At 49.4% G+C, this 16889-nt stretch overlaps 9 protein-coding genes across 9 annotated transcripts; 3 read left to right on the forward strand and 6 right to left on the reverse strand.

Moving 5' to 3' along the window:
* Nucleotides 1-2453: 2453 nt before the first annotated feature.
* On the reverse strand, nucleotides 2454-3026 carry HD556DRAFT_1220084 (uncharacterized protein; the record flags this gene model as incomplete). The annotated part of the gene is made up of 1 exon (XM_041296779.1): nucleotides 2454-3026. A coding segment is annotated over one exon (573 nt), but the record flags the coding sequence as incomplete, so codon positions are not given.
* A 1391-nt stretch (nucleotides 3027-4417) lies between these two features.
* HD556DRAFT_1449797 (Nse4 C-terminal-domain-containing protein) lies at nucleotides 4418-4925 on the reverse strand (the record flags this gene model as incomplete). The annotated part of the gene is made up of 4 exons (XM_041307653.1): nucleotides 4418-4489; nucleotides 4536-4624; nucleotides 4671-4833; nucleotides 4887-4925. 4 exons carry the CDS (start codon nucleotides 4923-4925, stop codon nucleotides 4418-4420), a joined length of 363 nt encoding a protein of 120 aa, XP_041153755.1.
* A 661-nt stretch (nucleotides 4926-5586) lies between these two features.
* On the forward strand, nucleotides 5587-6386 carry HD556DRAFT_1449798 (uncharacterized protein; the record flags this gene model as incomplete). The annotated part of the gene is made up of 5 exons (XM_041307654.1): nucleotides 5587-5648; nucleotides 5695-5842; nucleotides 6002-6115; nucleotides 6166-6210; nucleotides 6264-6386. 5 exons carry the CDS (start codon nucleotides 5587-5589, stop codon nucleotides 6384-6386), a joined length of 492 nt encoding a protein of 163 aa, XP_041153756.1.
* A 197-nt stretch (nucleotides 6387-6583) lies between these two features.
* Nucleotides 6584-7667, reverse strand: HD556DRAFT_1313549 (uncharacterized protein; the record flags this gene model as incomplete). Its single annotated transcript, XM_041300803.1, has 6 exons — nucleotides 6584-6847; nucleotides 6904-6957; nucleotides 7030-7218; nucleotides 7276-7288; nucleotides 7349-7447; nucleotides 7501-7667. 6 exons carry the CDS (start codon nucleotides 7665-7667, stop codon nucleotides 6584-6586), a joined length of 786 nt encoding a protein of 261 aa, XP_041153757.1.
* Nucleotides 7668-8536: 869 nt separating this feature from the next.
* On the reverse strand, nucleotides 8537-9362 carry HD556DRAFT_1313550 (uncharacterized protein; the record flags this gene model as incomplete). Its single annotated transcript, XM_041300804.1, has 4 exons — nucleotides 8537-8701; nucleotides 8762-8949; nucleotides 9008-9167; nucleotides 9192-9362. The coding sequence occupies 4 exons, from the start codon at nucleotides 9360-9362 to the stop codon at nucleotides 8537-8539; spliced, it is 684 nt and encodes a 227-aa protein (XP_041153758.1).
* Nucleotides 9363-10489: 1127 nt separating this feature from the next.
* HD556DRAFT_1415923 (uncharacterized protein) lies at nucleotides 10490-11047 on the forward strand. The gene has a single exon (XM_041304322.1). It carries the CDS (start codon nucleotides 10646-10648, stop codon nucleotides 10901-10903), a length of 258 nt encoding a protein of 85 aa, XP_041153759.1. The 5' UTR covers nucleotides 10490-10645; the 3' UTR covers nucleotides 10904-11047.
* A 758-nt stretch (nucleotides 11048-11805) lies between these two features.
* Nucleotides 11806-12842, forward strand: HD556DRAFT_1248447 (uncharacterized protein; the record flags this gene model as incomplete). The annotated part of the gene is made up of 6 exons (XM_041298775.1): nucleotides 11806-11930; nucleotides 11983-12081; nucleotides 12139-12151; nucleotides 12208-12429; nucleotides 12481-12522; nucleotides 12579-12842. Coding segments are annotated over 6 exons (765 nt in total), but the record flags the coding sequence as incomplete, so codon positions are not given.
* A 385-nt stretch (nucleotides 12843-13227) lies between these two features.
* HD556DRAFT_1300290 (uncharacterized protein) lies at nucleotides 13228-14505 on the reverse strand. Its single transcript, XM_041299464.1, has 6 exons — nucleotides 14208-14505; nucleotides 14059-14157; nucleotides 13986-13998; nucleotides 13720-13929; nucleotides 13614-13667; nucleotides 13228-13557 (listed from the first exon to the last, which is right to left on the reverse strand). The coding sequence occupies exons 1-6, from the start codon at nucleotides 14375-14377 to the stop codon at nucleotides 13294-13296; spliced, it is 810 nt and encodes a 269-aa protein (XP_041153761.1). The 5' UTR covers nucleotides 14378-14505; the 3' UTR covers nucleotides 13228-13293.
* A 1938-nt stretch (nucleotides 14506-16443) lies between these two features.
* HD556DRAFT_1415964 (uncharacterized protein) lies at nucleotides 16444-16715 on the reverse strand (the record flags this gene model as incomplete). The annotated part of the gene is made up of 1 exon (XM_041304323.1): nucleotides 16444-16715. A coding segment is annotated over one exon (216 nt), but the record flags the coding sequence as incomplete, so codon positions are not given.
* Nucleotides 16716-16889: the final 174 nt, after the last annotated feature.

Consider the following 16889-nt stretch of genomic DNA (forward strand, 5'->3'; position numbering starts at 1 on the left):
GTCTCCTCGCTAACCTTACATTTACCCGCGTCGATGTACCTTTGTTTCTCCGTGCAACGAGCATAATAATGTTCGAGACTGCCACAAAAGGCACAGTCGTTGAATGCAGACGCCTCGCGCTTATATTCGCGCTTGGTTACCATACCTTGCGCGGGCGATTGCGCTGACGTGGTAGCTGCAACTAGATTAGTGAATGATGCTGCCGTTGGCGCGCTAATCGTTGCGCTTGACGCGGGCGCATTCGCCGGTAACACGAACTGTCCAGCTGTAAAAATGTTCATGAACGGGTATGGATCCTGCGGGTAATGATCAGGGAATTTAATCATGAGGCGCGTGCGGATCAGCGCCTGGGTATCCTTGGGGATTCCTTCCATGAATATGCGATCGCGCTCGGCTTTCCCAATGCGATCTTCTGCCAATAGCGGCTGCATGACCTTCTTAAATGCGCGAAGGTAGTTGCTTAGCTCTTGGTATGAGGGCATCGATTTGTTCGCGTATTCATGCGCGATGGCTTGTAGATCAGCGAGCGCGTAGCGCCTCTTGCCATCCCATCCAGGATACATTACCTTTACCTCTTTTAAGAACGCGTTGTAATCGCTTACTTGCGCCTCTGGCATGCCTCCCCAAAGTTCTCGGTCATCGCGCTCTAGGTAGCGGATGATACCTTTGATGCGATCGAGCCCTTGTAGACCTACATCATCAGCGAGCTGCTCGTATAGGTCGATAAAATCTGCGAGGTTGTCCGTGGTGCCGTCAAATTTAGGCGCGTCCGTTGTTCCACGGACAGGCATTCTGGTTCTTGCTGTGGTCATGACAGGCGGTTGGGATATTGCGGGCGCTGAGGTCTTCTGATTGATTGGCGCTTGGTGCGCGTATACGAAGGGAAGGTTTGTTATAACAGTGCCGCCTGGGATTGAAGGCGGCGCGCGCGGGGTTTCGAAGGCTTCTTGCTTGATCTTTGGTATTCCCACTGTAGGAAGCGCGTTCTCGTGCGCGCGGGATGCTGGCGCGTTAAGCGGGGTGTTGCTAGAATCTGTTAGTTCGGTTAGCGCGCTTAGCGCTGATAGGTTAGAAGAAATGAAAGGGGGTTGATTGGGCGTGTGGAGGAACGCTCCGGGAAGTTGGCTTCTTGGGTTATCTATTGCTTCAAAGTCGTCGGACGACTCTTCTTTGACAGATTCTTCAGGCGAGGGCGTGACTGGCGATATCGGTTGTCTAGGCCGCGCGTGCTAAGAGCGCTAGATCTGGTCGTGGCGGTTCTGATACGTTGCGCGAACGACCGCGCGGGGGTTGAAGAAATAAGGGTCCTGGTAGAATTGATTCTATTGCTCTGTCGAATGCGGCGATGGCTTCTTCTCTAGCTCTGCGACGACTGTTGGGTCTGAGTACCCGACCGGTTGTCTCAGAAGTGTCCCTCGCGGTGGGCTCCAGTTTGAAGGTGAGGAATCTTGACTGTGGGTGAAAACACTAAAGGTAAGGGGGCTCTACAGCAAGACCTGGATACGAGAATACAGCTCGACCCAAAGGACAGCTACTGAGAGAAGTTCCTCGCGAATAAGGTGGAGGGAAACTCTGTCAACTAGACGGGCGCTGGTAGGCGCGAGAAGGTAACGCGCACGAAGGCGCGCGTAAGCGATATGAAGGCGCGCGTGAGCGATGCGAGGGCGCGCGAGATGCGAGAGGTGCGCGCGTATGCGGGAGCGCACTTATGAGTGATAAGGGATATGGTTTCAAGTATAATAGAGGCGCGAGCTGTAGCAGATGGAGAAGTATAATCAGATTTCTAGTACTAAGGTGCACTATACAACTTGCAGTATACTGTGATAAATGGGGGGAAAAGTAGTACCCGAAGTAAAAGAACTTCCCTCTATTTAAGAAGGGAGATAGCGCTATGCGGCGCTTCCGAGCGCGGTACCGAACCGAGTAACCATATTCAACTCTAAATATAATCTAAAGTCTAAGATAGACTTTCTGTATGTAAGCGCGGGGATCGGACCGAGTGCACATCAATTCAATGAAGAGATAAGAATAACGCACCAGCAAATCAGTGAGGACATAGGACGGATGGACGGACGGGTAGGCACGAGAAGACCTAAGGGGAGGCGCACGGACGCGCGCGGAAGCGCGCGAGTGCGTATGAGGCGCGCGAACGAGGCGCGAACGTATGGCGCGCGCGCGGGAGCGTGTATGACTGATCCTTCGGATAAGAGCTGGAATATGTAAGGAATATGTGGTTCGTGGGACCATATGTCCGGCATTGAGAGGCGCGAGTCTCTACAGCGTCCAGATAACTTGGAGCTCTCCGGGTCGGAAACCCCCATGGATTCCAGCAGGACTGCAGGCTCGTCATTCGCATTCTCGGTTGCACCACTTGCAACAAAAGTCTCTGCAGGATGCTCAGAGAACCCAGCGGTTTCCTCGGCGAATACTGTACGCACATCTGATTGATGATCATAAATCAAATGACCTGCAACACCAGGCACGGGGCCATCTTCAGGGTACTCGTCCATGATGTCCTCGTCCAAACGCACGTTCCGGTATAAGTGATTGTGCGCGCAGAGCCATCGAAGGAATGCCCATACCAACTTCTTGCGTACCTGAAACATTGTCTTCAATGACTTGTCGGTCAGTTTTGTGGGTCCAACAAAGACGACGGACAGCATGCCATTGATATCAGCGGGTGTGCGAGGAAGAACTGTTACTGTAGAGATCACATTAGTTTCATGCGCACATGTATTACCATGCAGAATGAACAGCTGGGCTGCGTCTGTCGACTGATATAGTCGAGTGACATGAGCTGTATTGCGATAAACAGCGCATACCATTTCTTCAACCCAAGTGAGGTCACGAAACTGGTGTGGGAGATGTCCTCGATAAAGATGGTTGGCCAAAGCGAGACGCGGGACCTTTGCATGACTCAGAGATGAAAAACAATCCGCGCAGACATTTAAGGATGCACGGAGATTGGTCTGAGTGGTCACCCCAGCTTTGTCGAGCATGACGCCATTGAGCCATGGAGTCGTATATAAATTCAGAGGACACGCACTGAACAACACAATTGCGGAGAATGAACGCATCTTCCAACATGAGGACGTCAAGGTGCATAGGCAGGGCGGATGTCTGTGGATCAGGTTCAATGTCACACACCCTTGTATCTTGAGTCTGACGGGAGCATACTGCGCACACCTTACCCGGTTGCCAACACGTTGCATCCCTGTAGTTGCGCAGACAATCTAAAACCACCTTGCGAGGGACTACAGTTGGCAATCTGGAGGATATTTCAGCGCGACCTTGCACCATCTGTGCAGCTAACATTTCTTTGACAGATCTGCGTGCATCCTGTTGCTTCTGACGGAGAGTGAGTAGAGGTTGCTGGAGGTGGGTGACAAGCAAAGTAGAATATTCAGCCCCAAGCACATCAGTTATCATGCGATCGCGCGTGCTCAGAACCACAAAGGGAATAACGCTCAACACTGCAACAAGGAAGGAGTAATTATCGAGGGAGTCTAAATACCATAGCCGTCTTTGAATATGTTGCACGATGGCAGCGCAGCTCTTCCGTCGCGATAGACGTTTCGTGACAGGACGCAAGGAGTGTGGAAGACTCTGGATGCAAGCAATCAGTTCCGCTTTAGTCAATTTGGAGAGGCGAGGGATCAGATCTTTCACCGGAAGGTGGCGCCAATTCAGAGTGTCCACCACGTTACTGTCTGAGGAGGATGGTTCAGGGTTCAGGGTACAGTTTTCGTTTACAGGTTGTGGTTTAACGGAATCAATGAGTAGCTTGGCAGGACGCCGAAGTGCTGAGGCAACGACCCTGCCATACAAGAGGTCCAGATAGCAACAGATCACAGTGTACCGCGAAATTGTTGAGCATTGGCTTTGCAGTGCGGGTAGACAGAGCGAATACAGGTCAGCGTCAGCCAACGAGCTCAACTGCGCCCGCACGTGGGAATAGTGAGACAACAAAGCCGCCTGGGCCGGTTCACGAGCACGCCTCTTGCATGCATAGGGGGCAGGGAGATGACGAGCTGCGTCCACAATGATAGAAGCCGGCAGGTCTGTCAGGGATGTTGTCAGGTGAGCCTCACTTGACCCGAACCAAGCAGGATCTGTGTTGATAACAGCAGGCAGAGTGCGAAGGAGTGCTTCAGATACGCTATGTTCAGTCATGGTAATAGATATTCAAGAGAGATTTTAGTTGCAGGCAAGCGAGATTGAAAAAGGGATCTTGGACCCATGTGATTATAGTAGATGACCAACTGGCGTGAGACACGGACACAGCCGGACCCTTGTTTCAGGCGTGGCGTGCTCACAATGTAGAAAAAGACTTGGCAGGAAAGTATATAGGAGACATCAACGGCAAGCACATTGAGTTGTAGAGGACATGTACAAAATCGCGCCAGATACTGAGCATTCATGAGCCAGCAGGGCGCCTGGCTCTATGGGGAATGAAAGGATGCCGAATGTCGAAGATGTTGATGGCTCGCTGGAAAAGGAATGAGTGAGGATATGAACTACTAGAAGGAACTGACCCTCCAGGTCGCCATGTCGAACTCCATGACCAATTGATTGTATTTGACGCCTTTGGCGCGTTCTTCGTGAGGACAAGGTTGGCAGCGGGCTGATTGAAGTCAATGGAGGGTCACATGGCGGAAGGCACGACTCACCAACCAAGGGTTCACCGTTCTCTGCTACTCGGAAGGAGCAGGTCCCGTCACGGACGAGAAATGAGAGGTGATAAATGTTCTCCACGGATTGTCCAAAGTCACATGGACCGATGACGAGTCGGAAGAGGTTGATCGCTTCAACTGTGTCTAGAAGGCGGGAAATCTAAGTGGTACAGTAAAACCAGAGTATTTGATAATCAGAGCGAAGCGGCGTACCTCATCGACACGCACGCGAAGCTCATCGTCGGAATTCATATAAGCTGATCAGTGTAGGCAAACAGGGGAGCCGCGAGCATGGAGCATGGGAAGGTCGGCTTAAATTTGACGGTGACTGGATAGCCACTGCAGATTTCAAAAAGAAAGGCGAACAAAAAATTTTTGGGGCAAGGGGCTGGAATGACAGACAGCTGAGGCTAGTTGGAACATAGGAGAAAGGATGAGATCACTGGTATGTCTAAGGAACCACAAGTCGCCGAGGCCATCATCTGCAGGCGGGACGCTCAAGTAGCACACAAAGAGCAAGTTGAGTAGTGATGTGTGTGAAGAACGAAGTAAAAGTTTTATGAGCTTAAGCGGATGCTCGCAGAGTATCACGGAGAACGCACTGGCTCGGCAGAAATAAAGACAAAGAGAGGCAAAAAAAGTTTTTATTGTGGGAATCTAGGCCTGGCGAAAGGATCGAGGACGGTATTTGCCGAAAAATGTATAGCAGATAAGAACAAGGTTAAGGTTGCAAGAGCTGGTAGTGAGAAATTAGACGTATGAGACCGACAAAGACCCTCCTCTACTAACGTGGGAGTCGGGGAATCTTGTTGTACTTTATCGTCTTTTAGCGGTTTTTCTGTGATTACATAGAATTATCTAAATTACAATGTTTTATGAAAATTATGCCCGGGAGGGTTTTCCTGATGCCATTATGTCCGACTCCAAGAAAAAATACAAGTCGTCCAGTCAACCACGAGCTGTATCTGCTTCTGAGTAGGTCCAAACTGTTCTCTAACCACCCGACCTAATCACCACTCAGAATTGCTCGTAATTTGGATAATTTTGAAACATGGTCGTCACATCAATGTTGTGAACAAGTTTCTCTCTCTGACCCCCCTGAATTTCAAGAGGATGTGAACAATCTCTTTGGTACCACAAATCGAATTCCCCGCTCCTGGTTAGACAGGGTAAGCGGCGCGTATCATATCAACTATCAAATCTCCATTATCATGGTGTTCATGCAATGCAACCTGTGCAGTCTTTTGACTGTAGCCCAGGTTTTGCCAAGTTTATAGCACTAAGCAGATGCTTCACGAACAGCACCAGAACTCTTCTCCGTCGACCAGAGTGCAAGCAACGAACTATTTGAAGACGTATGTGTCGTTTTCAGTGCATGGAAGCATTTGGCACAAATGAGGAGTTCCAAAGAGAAATGGTCTGAGGTGGACTTCGTGGCTAACGTGTGAAGCATTAGTTGAACATCAAAATACAAGGCTCTGACATATTACAGATACAACGTACTCTGAACTTCTGGAATCAGAGAAAGCACCTTCCGGTATGTCCCATCTCTTATACATTTGTAGTTAAGCCACTTACGAACGACATCAGGGTGCAATGCGCGATTTCGCTCCCACAACCGCAAGACACATTTCAAACGCCTTCGATGTGCCCCGTGTATTGAATACGAAGACCGTCATCCCTGACTGCGCAATCTTCATTCCCACTTCATGAACTCAACCATTGTCGCATTCTACCAAATCACCATTCACAATCATTATAATGTAAAAAGCACGGGTTCTAGTCAATTATAAAGGTCTATCTTAGGGATAAAAAATAGCGACGGACTCTATCCCGCCTGGATGCTGATATCTATATGATCTATGGTATATGTTCCCCAGGAATGGTAAGCCACCCTTCTTCGTTCTATTTTATGGTGATGCGAGAGTCTTCAATGCTTCCTGTATTTTCGCCTCCTCTTGCGCCCATGAAGGCACAGGGATCCTGTATGTATCTCCGACCCGGGCGTATGAAATATCGCCCACACGCGCGACAGGCTTGAACTTCGTGAGGTCGACGGCACCTCTGCTCGTGAGCATGTCTTTGCGCACGTGGAAGTACTTTACGTGCGCGAGGATGAGCGTGCTGTTGTGCTCGCCTGTGACTGGGTGGGTAATATCTATCGATTTGTAGAGCTGTAGAGAGGCGATGTTGTTAGCAAGCGAGCGGGCTAGGCATGAGATTTAATTACCTCGCATTCCATGCTAAAAGCGCTCTCCTTGACGCGCGAGGCTCTTATTTGCACCTGAACGCGTGATTGTTAGTCGATATGTGGAATGATGAAGGTGCACGCGTACGCATTTCTCCTTTGTCAGACCGCTGAGAGCCCACTCGTCGAACTCGGAGGAGCGTCTACGGCAGTCGAATTTGCATTCTCGACGAATGCCTCGCTGATGATGTTCACGGCGAACCCTTGGCCGTTTTTCAGGTTCGCGGTCGTGTCCTTGAGGCTGCCCGTAGCATTGTGGTTGATCGCGAATGAGATGACAGGCGGGTAGTTCGTGACCTATGGGAAGAGGTTATTAGACCATTAGAGGGATGCGTTGTTTGTCGCGCTGCTTACTGTGTTGAACCAACTGGTGGATGCAAGCCAGGTAAGCATGCAGAATGTGTTAGATTATGGACGCGTGTCTTACCTGAAGGGTGCCAGGCTCTCTACGCCATCCTCGCTGATAGTGGATACGAGTGACATGGGGCGTGGTAGAACGCCTGAATTCAAGAGCTTGTTGAGGTTGCTGTCGATCACGGTCACGATCGCGGCTGATAAACAGGTAAAAAAGGTACGTACGTCTTGTCCATTTCTGCTGTGCTGTAAACTTTCCAGCCTGCAGATTCGCCTGCAAGCCAGTCTTTTCCGGCAGGAGTGGCGTCGACTCTCTGGCCATATGTCCAGGATGGATTGGGTGATTGGGTGGTGGTGGAGTAGGAGGTGGTATCGAATGGAGGGATGTACATTGTTGGTGGATTAGCTGGATGAAGACAGCAAGACTGACGCTGTATTTATAGTTACATGGTCGCAAATATTGAGGCCAGTCTTCATGCGTATGAGGTCGAAGCACTGATAACGGATGACGCTGACTGCTTGGCTTACAATACTATCTCATAAGGACGCAAGTTGGGGATCGGACGACTCGGCGCTTGCGGATGATGGATGAACGCATAGAACCGTGTCGAGTCCGTGATCGCATTACAGACTCAGTGCTAGATATGTCAGAACTTACAAATGGATCAGGTGCTTCTACGGTGATAGACCGGTCGACACCACTAAGACGGTTAGAAGCAGCCAAACAACGACATAAGGGCAGGCATTAGTAAGCACAGGTCTGAACTTTGGCCCGTGTTGCTGCCACGGGGCTATCTCAAATCGTAACGGTGTTTGCGCACCAGTCCCCAAGCTCGAGTCCCTTTCCCCTTGAAATATGCTAATTGCAGGTAAACTTATTGAGTCACTCGATTTTTCAACACACATGGTCAACCATAGTTACTCAATCTCAAACAAAGGTGCCTTTTGGAAATATGGCGTGCAACATCTGAATATCATGTTCGGCCAGGATCAATTGTGCGTCTTCCGCTCCATCATGTCTCTAGAGACGTTCTCCTCGATATACGTTCATTGGGTATCTATTGTTCCGGACCAGTTGAAATCCACCAACATGAATCCGGGCTGCAGTCCTTTTTTACCATAATATTTGTGTCTCGGATGTCTCCATGAATATAGCCTCGTTAATGAAGAGTGGAGTTCCGTAGCGAGCGCATCGTGATGAGGGTACTAGAAACAAGTCCGAACTTTCGAGTTCATGGACCAGTAACTTTGTATTAGCCGATCATAGTATATACGCAATGATAATATGCAGGTGCTTATGTCGAGGAGGACTGTCAAAAACCTCAAACATTCCATCCACAGGTGATAATGATTGCTTGTGACTTAGTTCGAGCTCGTTGACAATCTTGAGATTACGCTCGAAATTGTCATCGACAGGTAGGTCGACCTTCCAAATTATTAGATCGTCAGCATCTGATTGTAGGTATCGCTGTATCAGATCACTTACCTTCCATAGCTCGAGATCCTTAGCATCAACAGCATCGAATTCATGCTTATTCTTTTCCTTGATCAAATTTTTCAGGTCACCAACAATCTCCGTCGATACAATCTTGATCGGGAATATGTACCAGGGGTGGTCGCCAAAGACTAAGCAGTTGAGGTTGATCAACAAGTGGCCGGCCTGGTGAGGAATGCCTTGATCACACCGCAATTAGTATGGATGAAAGATAGGCAATATCTGCAGACAACTCACCAGCAGGTAGTAGCGGCTGGACAAGAATATGCAGGTGCATAGGCTGCGGAGGACTGTCAAAAACCTTGAGCATTTCATCCACGGGCGATAATGATTTCTTGTGATCTAATTGGAGCTCATTGAGATTACGCTCGAAAGTGTCGTCGAGAAGTAGGTCGACCTTCCAAATTATCAGATCACTCACCTTCCATAGCTCGAGATCCTTAGCATCAGCAGCATCGAATTTATGCTTATTCTTTTCCTTGATTAAATCTTTCAGGTTACCAACAATCTTCGTCGATGAAATCTTGACCGGGAATATGTTCCTGGGGTGGTCACCTAAGACTAAGCAGTTGAGGTTGAATTTAGATATCATTGAGAACAAGAGTAGGTGACGCGGGTTGCACCGTCACTGCGTGTTGTCCAAAAATTCCGACAGCTTAAAGGTGGCTGAGAATCTGGGGGTGCTACCGTTAACATGGAGTGGGTCTTATAGCTTGGATTTCGTCGCCCCTTACCTTAGATGACAATTTCGCCTTAGATAGTGTTGATCGATCGGTCTACACTGCCGCTTGCACGATTATCGCATCGCTGACAGTCTGAGGTAGCGGGTGTTGGCCTTATGGTGAGCTATGTCAATTGAGTCGGAAACCTCACCCTTCAAAGTACTGAGTCTTGACGGCGTCAACAATGGCTCAATTAAGCTGGCACAGGTTTTGGTGTTTCACAGCGTCACATGAACCAGGGGCCAGCACTATAGGCTCCACCAGGAGAAAACTCTAGCAAGGAGATCCAATCGGAGTGGGGTTTAATGATTTGGGTGAGTGGCTCGCCAGTTTTTCCCTGCCAGACAATGACCTCTCCGTTAAAATCAACGCTTGCCATCTCGTGATACTGCCAATTCCCACAAGTGATTCCGTGAGCTTTGACATTTTACCGGAGGTTGATGGCGTTGGGCGCGGTCGAGTTGGACTTTGGAGTGACTAGAGGGTATCCTTCTGCGGAGGTGGCGGCATTGTGCGTTTTATGACGCCTGCCTTATTTTGATAGACGCACAGGACACCGTGCAGGCTGTTCACTTCCATCACCGTCGCGATAAGAATGCACTCCAGTCATCCTCGACAGTATACCTACCCTCCAGCGCCTAACTGCATACACGTGTCCGACTCTTGTCTCCACAGCTGCCGGAGTGTATCCCATCGCATCCAATCGGGAGTTGGTCCTTTCAAACGGTTGAGAAATGAGTGAGAACGGGCTGGAGCCTCGTCCGACGTCGTCGGGCACAGCGCAGCCTGACTTTACAATTACATACGGCAGATGTTGCCGAGCTGTCACGTGCTTACTGTCCCAAACAGAGTACAACCTAGCCCCCCGTGGTGCCGAGTAGGGCTCCGTGAAAAACTACCTAGTTTTTGACGTTGGAGTTTTTGACAGGTTTTTAACATGTTTTTAACGAGTCGATAACTCGGGGTTGATATTGGGGTGTCAAAAACTAAAATATATATGTATATGATCTCGGGAACATAGCCTATCGAATTCTCCATCCGAACATCCGAAATCACCGAAAAATCGTTAAGATATGACCGACAATCTGTCAACTACCGTCCAATTGAGCGTTCGGCTGAATCGGCTCAATGATTACAACAAAAATTTACCTTGATGAGCTTCTTCGAGGACATTGGGCGCAACAACGCACAGTTGAGCCACCTCCGAAAGGCACTCGCACAACTTCCACATAGTATCCCCCTCGGAAACTCCAAATATAATTTTGAGCACTATGCTCCAGATCCGGAGAGGGTCGAACTCTATGGCAGTACCGAAGCCGCACTGAATAATGTGCTCGAGGTCACATTTGCACCCAGAGGCCGGAAGGATGAGTCGGCACCGTGTCCATTCGAGTTTCAAGATGTCCCGTAGACCAAAAGGCCTCCCTCAAAACCAACAGTTAAGTTTCGTGACCTGGAAAGTACTCTTTTCGATGTCGATCTCGATAGCAATGGTCAGAAAAGGAAACACGACAACTCCGAGTCGCAAGCAGAGGCTAACCCGGAGCCGCAGGACTCTAATTCAGACTCGGAGGACAATTGGTTGGAGGAGAGCGAGGACCCGGAGATTGAGCGTGATCCAATGTACTGGTCTTGTGATACGAGAGTACTTGTGGGTAGCGAGGATGCTCATCTTGATGCTCCTCGATTGTTGGACTTACTATCAGAGAAGCCGGTGGAAGGGGCAAGCAGGACACCTCAACTACAGGATAGCACAGTTCCAACGCCTCCGGGAGGGCCTGTACAGTGGGCATTTGCATTACCGTAGCGAAAAAATGTCAAAATGACCTGAAAAAACGCATTTTTTGAGTCTGTCAAAAACTGGTCAAAAACTAGTTTTTAACTCGTGTCAAAAACCCCTCGAGGGTGGGGGTGAGTTAAAAACTCGTCGTTAACTCCGTGGGTAGTTTTTCACGGAGCCCTAGTGCCGAGTCTGCCGACTGGTCTATCACCTAAGTTAGGTGATGGGAATTATAGGTGCATAGTTGATCCAATTGTAAATCTCAGTAGCTGACACTGATCCGATCACGGACGCGACACCAGCTGTTTACCATTATGCGTTCATCCATGATCTGCGAGTCCGATCCACAACTTGCGTCCTCCGTTTCGTAAGCCAAGCAGTCACCATCATCCGTTATCAGCACTTCGACCTCATGCGTGAAGACTGGCCTCGACCATGTAACTATAAAAACAGGGTCGGTCTTGCTGTTTTCATCCAGCTCATCCACCAACCATGTACATCCCTCCATTCGATACACCTCCTACTCTACCACCACCCAATCACCCAATCCATCCTGGACGTACGGCCAGAAAGTCGACGCCACTCCTGCCGGAAAAGACTGGCTTGCAGGCGAATCTGCAGGCTGGAATGTCTATAACACAGCAGAAATGGACAAGGCGTACGTACTCCTCCATCTGTTGATTAGCCGCGATCGTGACCGCAATCCACAGCAATATTAGGAAGCTCTTGAATTCAGGCATTGCACCACGCCCCATGACGATCGTATCTACGATCAGCGAGGATGGCGTAGAGAACCTGGCATCGTTCAGGTAAGACGCGCTTTCATGATCTATTGCGTTCTGCGCGCTTACCTGGCTATCTACCAGTTGGTTCAACACAGTGAGCGGCAATACAACAAACAACGCGTCCCTCTAATGTTTAACCTCTTCCTATAGGTCACGGACTATCCGCCTGTCATCTCATTCGGAATCAACCGAAACCCTGCGGGCCGCCTAAAAGACACGACCAGGAACTTGAAGAACGGCCAAGGGTTCGCCGTGAACATCATCAGCGAGGCGTTTATCGAAAATGCCAATGCGGCTGCCGTAGACGCTCCTCCCGACGTCGACGAGTGGACTCTCAGTGGTTTGACAAAGGAGAAATGTGTACGCTTGCACGTTCATGATACGATATATGCGCTAACGACGACGTGTTTAGGTGCAAATAAGAGCCTCACGCGTCAAAGAAAGCGCTTTAGTATGGAATGCGAGGTAATTCCATTTCACGCCTAGCCCGCTCGCTCGCTAACAACGTCGGTTCCCAACAGTTGTACAAATCGATAGACATCACGCATCCAGTCACAGGCGAGCACACCAGCACGCTCATCCTCGCGCACGTCAAGTACTTCCACGTGCGCAAAGACATGCTCACAGGCAGAGGTGCTGTCGACCTCATAAAGTTCAAGCCTGTCGGACGTGTGGGCGATATCTCATATGCCCGGGTTGGAGATACATATAGGATGCCTGTTCCATTATGGGCGCAGGAGGAGGGGAAGATACAGGAAGCATTGAAGACTCTCGCATCAACATGAAATAGAACGGAGAGTGGCTTACTATTTCTGGGGAACAAATACCATAGATCATATAGATATCAGCATCCAGGCGGGTCCGTCGTTATTTCTTATCCCGAAGATAGACCTTTATAATTGACTAGCTACAAGCCCTACTTTTACATCATAATAATCACGACTAATTTTCAACTTTTCAAACCTGATGTCCTTCAGAACTATCGACAATGATTGTGAACGCGCAGGCAGCTAGTACACACACGCGACATATGCATGTCAAATTGCTTTGTGGATGTGATCACGGCACGTAACAATTGCATCTGAAAGGATTACATGAATCATGAATGGCCTATATAGGGCTTCGTTGCTCGTGATGCAGGGGTGACATGTTGTAACCAATATGGTACCATACCAGTGCCCGTCTTACATATGATCTATGGTATATATTACCAAAAAATGGCTCCTTCGTTCTATCTCACAGTGATGCGTGAGTCGTCAATGCCTCCTGTATCTTCTCCTCATCCTGCGCCCATGATGGACGAGCGATCCTGTACGCATCTCCAACCCGGGCATACGAGATGTCGCCCAAACGCGCGACAGGCTTGAACTTTGCGAGGTCGATGACACCTTTCTCTGTGAGCACGTCTTTGCGGACGTGGATGTACTTGACGTGCGCGAGGATGAGCGTGTTGTTGTGCTCGCCTGTGACTGGGTGGGTGATGTCTATCGCTTTGTAGAGCTGTTGGGAGGTGGCGTTGTTAGCGAGCGAACGGACTCGGCGTGAAATGGGATTACCTCGCATTCCATGCTAAAAGCGCTTTCCTTGACGCGCGAGGCTCTTATTTGCACCTGAACGCACCGTTGTTAGCGCATATATCGTATGATGAAGGTGCACGCATACGCATTTCTCCTTTGTCAGACCGCTGAGAGTCCACTCGTCGAAGTCGCGAGGAGCATCTATAGCAGTCGCATTTGCGTTCTCGACGAATGCCTCGCTGATGATGTTCACAGTGAATCCTTGGCCGTTCTTCAAGTTTGTGGCCGTGTCTTTGAGCCGGCCTGGAGCGCTGTGGTTGACTGCAAAGGAGATGACAGGAGGGTAGTTCGTGACCTATGGGGAAGAGGTTATTGAACGATTGAAGAGACATTGTCTGTTGTATTGCTCACTGTGTTAAACCAACTGGTAGATGCAACCCAGGTAAGTGTGCGAAGTGTGTTCGATACCGGAGGTGTGTCTTACCTGAACGGTGCCAGGTTCTCTATGCCATCTTCGCTGATCGTGGACACGAATGCGATGGGGCGTGGTACGACGCCTGAAATCAAGAGCTTGTAGAGATCGCTGTCGATCGCGGTCAGATCGCGGCTTAACAACAGGTGGGGAGTACGTACATCTTGTCTGTTTCTGCTGTGTTGTAGACTTTCCACCCTGCAGATTCACCTTCGAGCCACTCTTTGCCGGCAGGAGTGGCGTCGACTTTCTGACCATACGTCCAGGATGGATTGGGTGGTTGGGTATAGGTGGAGTAGGAGAGAGTAGTATCGAATGCAGGGATGGACATGGTGGACTGGCTGGATGAAGAGTGCGAAACTAGCCCTGGATTTATATTTACATGGTTGCAAATTGAGCACGTACGAGGCTGATAACGGATGTATATCGATGAATCGGGATGACGCTGACTAGCGCTGACTAAATTACTTGGCTTACAAACGCTATCTGATAAGCACGCAAGATGGTACCATTCCCAGTAGTGAATGCTCGACGACCTCTAGCTGGACTAGTATATATTGCTTGCCGCGATAACGATAGAAAACACTTCTTTTTTTGAACAAGTGTCTTTCAAGATAGTAGGCGCTGTCATGGGCAGCTCGGTTCCTTCAGGCTTTGGGAAAATATCTCTCAAGCGTGATTGCAACGTCAAGAAGGGATGTAAACCTCGACGTTGTGAATGAAGGGAGATCATTGACACCAATTCCCAACTACTACTTGACTACTACTGGCCTGACCATTCCCATCCTGGTTACTGCCGCAGAGACTCCACGACGGCTTTGTCGAAGGGTTTAGATGGTCGAAATACTGCTTTTGTCGTAAGTTTCGGCGCGACTCAGCTAGTGTGACCAGCCGCGCAATCACGACAGGGCACGTGAAGGATTTGATGACCATCATCCCAGTCCTAATCAAGCACACTTCAGCCTATTATGCCTCCACTAAGTTCCATTTTACCCCCGTGGTGTGCCTCGTGTCCTGCCAGTGGCGTTTGATATGCAGATTAAGGCTGTGAAGAAGCAAAAAGGCCCGGTACAGGCACCTCTTGGATCAAGACACTCACAAGCTCTCGAGCAAGTTGTGCTCAACACCATCCACCCCGAGCAGAATGACGGAGGCAGAACATCCTGTCATCCGAATCACAACGACTAGTCAAACATTTAAAGGTCATGGAGATAGTATCTTTGCAGTTGCAGAATTCCCGGACAGACGCCGTATGGTGATGGCCTCGTGCGACAAGACCCTTCGTCTATGGGATCTAGAAGACGGTGACCCCGTGGAATGTCCTTGCTCACAGGCAAGCACCTGGACATATGTGTCCAACTCACGTCACCACAGCTTTCCATATGTAACCCAAAGAGTTCTTTCAACCTCTGTAGCGAGGAATTGCATGCTTTAGGTGTCGATGTGGAGGAAGACGAAGAAGGAAATCAATGCTAACTTACATACGTTGATTTCCACCTTATTGTCTCAGGCACCCATCTGCAACCCGGCCTTTCGCGAGATGAGATGACGAGGGGGTCGGGAGTCAGCGGCAAAGTACATACAGAAAGGTACCTTTGATAGCGGCACTTGTGAAGTACCCTCCAGCAGAGTGTCCTGTGGTAGAGGCACTCTCTAAGACCATCTCATCAAAAGCTCATGAGCTCAGCTGAAGATATGTCTTTCGTAGAGAATATTACACAAGTCGTCAAAACAGAGTGAGGGAAGATGGCGACGGTTCGCCAACCCGACAGCTGCCTCGTGAGACGTCGTGAGATGCGGAAGCGATCAGATGCCAGCAGCATAAATATATGGTGGCATGGATGACATCACCGACCTGCTTCCAAGTAAATGGCTTCCACCGTGGTTCCTGTATGGTGGGATCATATTCACCTGAAGAGATCTCAGATGAATGGGGTCCATGTCTTACTAGGGTGTCTAAGGAAAAAGTCAATGGGGTGAAGAGAAACCCACGATATACGCACTTCTGCAGCCTAAAGAAAGACACCAACAATCCCTCCAAAGTCTACCTCGACCGTGCTCCACATTGTCAGCATGCAGCCAGATGTCGAAGCTCGTTTCAAGCACCGCACTCCGTTGAGTTATTGAAGATCATGAGAGCGGCGCAAGCGCAGTCGCAGGTTTTCCCTATAGATGACAAGATGCTTCGGTTGTGGGACTTGAATACAGGTGTTGTGTATGGAGGGGCATCGCAGTGAGATGCGGCCACTAGCAGTATGGCAATGGGGCACTAGGAAAATGCTGCGACTGCTGCGCGACCACACACGAGCAAAATAAACGCGAAGAAAGGTGCCAATGACTGCGTCAGGTTTGAGACAATGCCCGCAACTACGCAGTCGTTCACTAAAAAGAAATAAAAATAACATTGTATGCGGAGGAATCAGACTACAATGCAATATGAAAGGTCGTTTAGTAACAAGGTAGTTGTTTGAGAGACCTGACTTGCAGACCGGGAGTACTGCGAATCTCGATGATATCGCCTGACCGTGACTTTGAGAGCGTGGATATACATATAAGGAATCGGAGCACCCTCCAGTCCATGGCTCGTTTGGAGGATAAGTACTGGGAGGTTCCAGTGATTAGCAGTAAGTAAGTACTTGTAGTTAATGCGCACTCACCGTTTAGGAACACCGCAGCAGTCGCATGCGGCAGTGGCGCAGCATTTTCACAATGCCCGTGGGAATGGTGGGGAAATTCCGAGGCTGTACCACGAAATTTAGTTGCATCTTGTGCACACAATCTTGGGAGTCTGTTGGATGGAGAAGTGATATTGCAGTAAGCTATATACACGCGTTCGAAGAAGT

Source organism: Suillus plorans (assembly GCF_016647745.1).
Source record: "Suillus plorans strain S12 chromosome Unknown HD556scaffold_94, whole genome shotgun sequence".
Classification (NCBI taxonomy): Eukaryota; Fungi; Basidiomycota; class Agaricomycetes; order Boletales; family Suillaceae; genus Suillus; species Suillus plorans.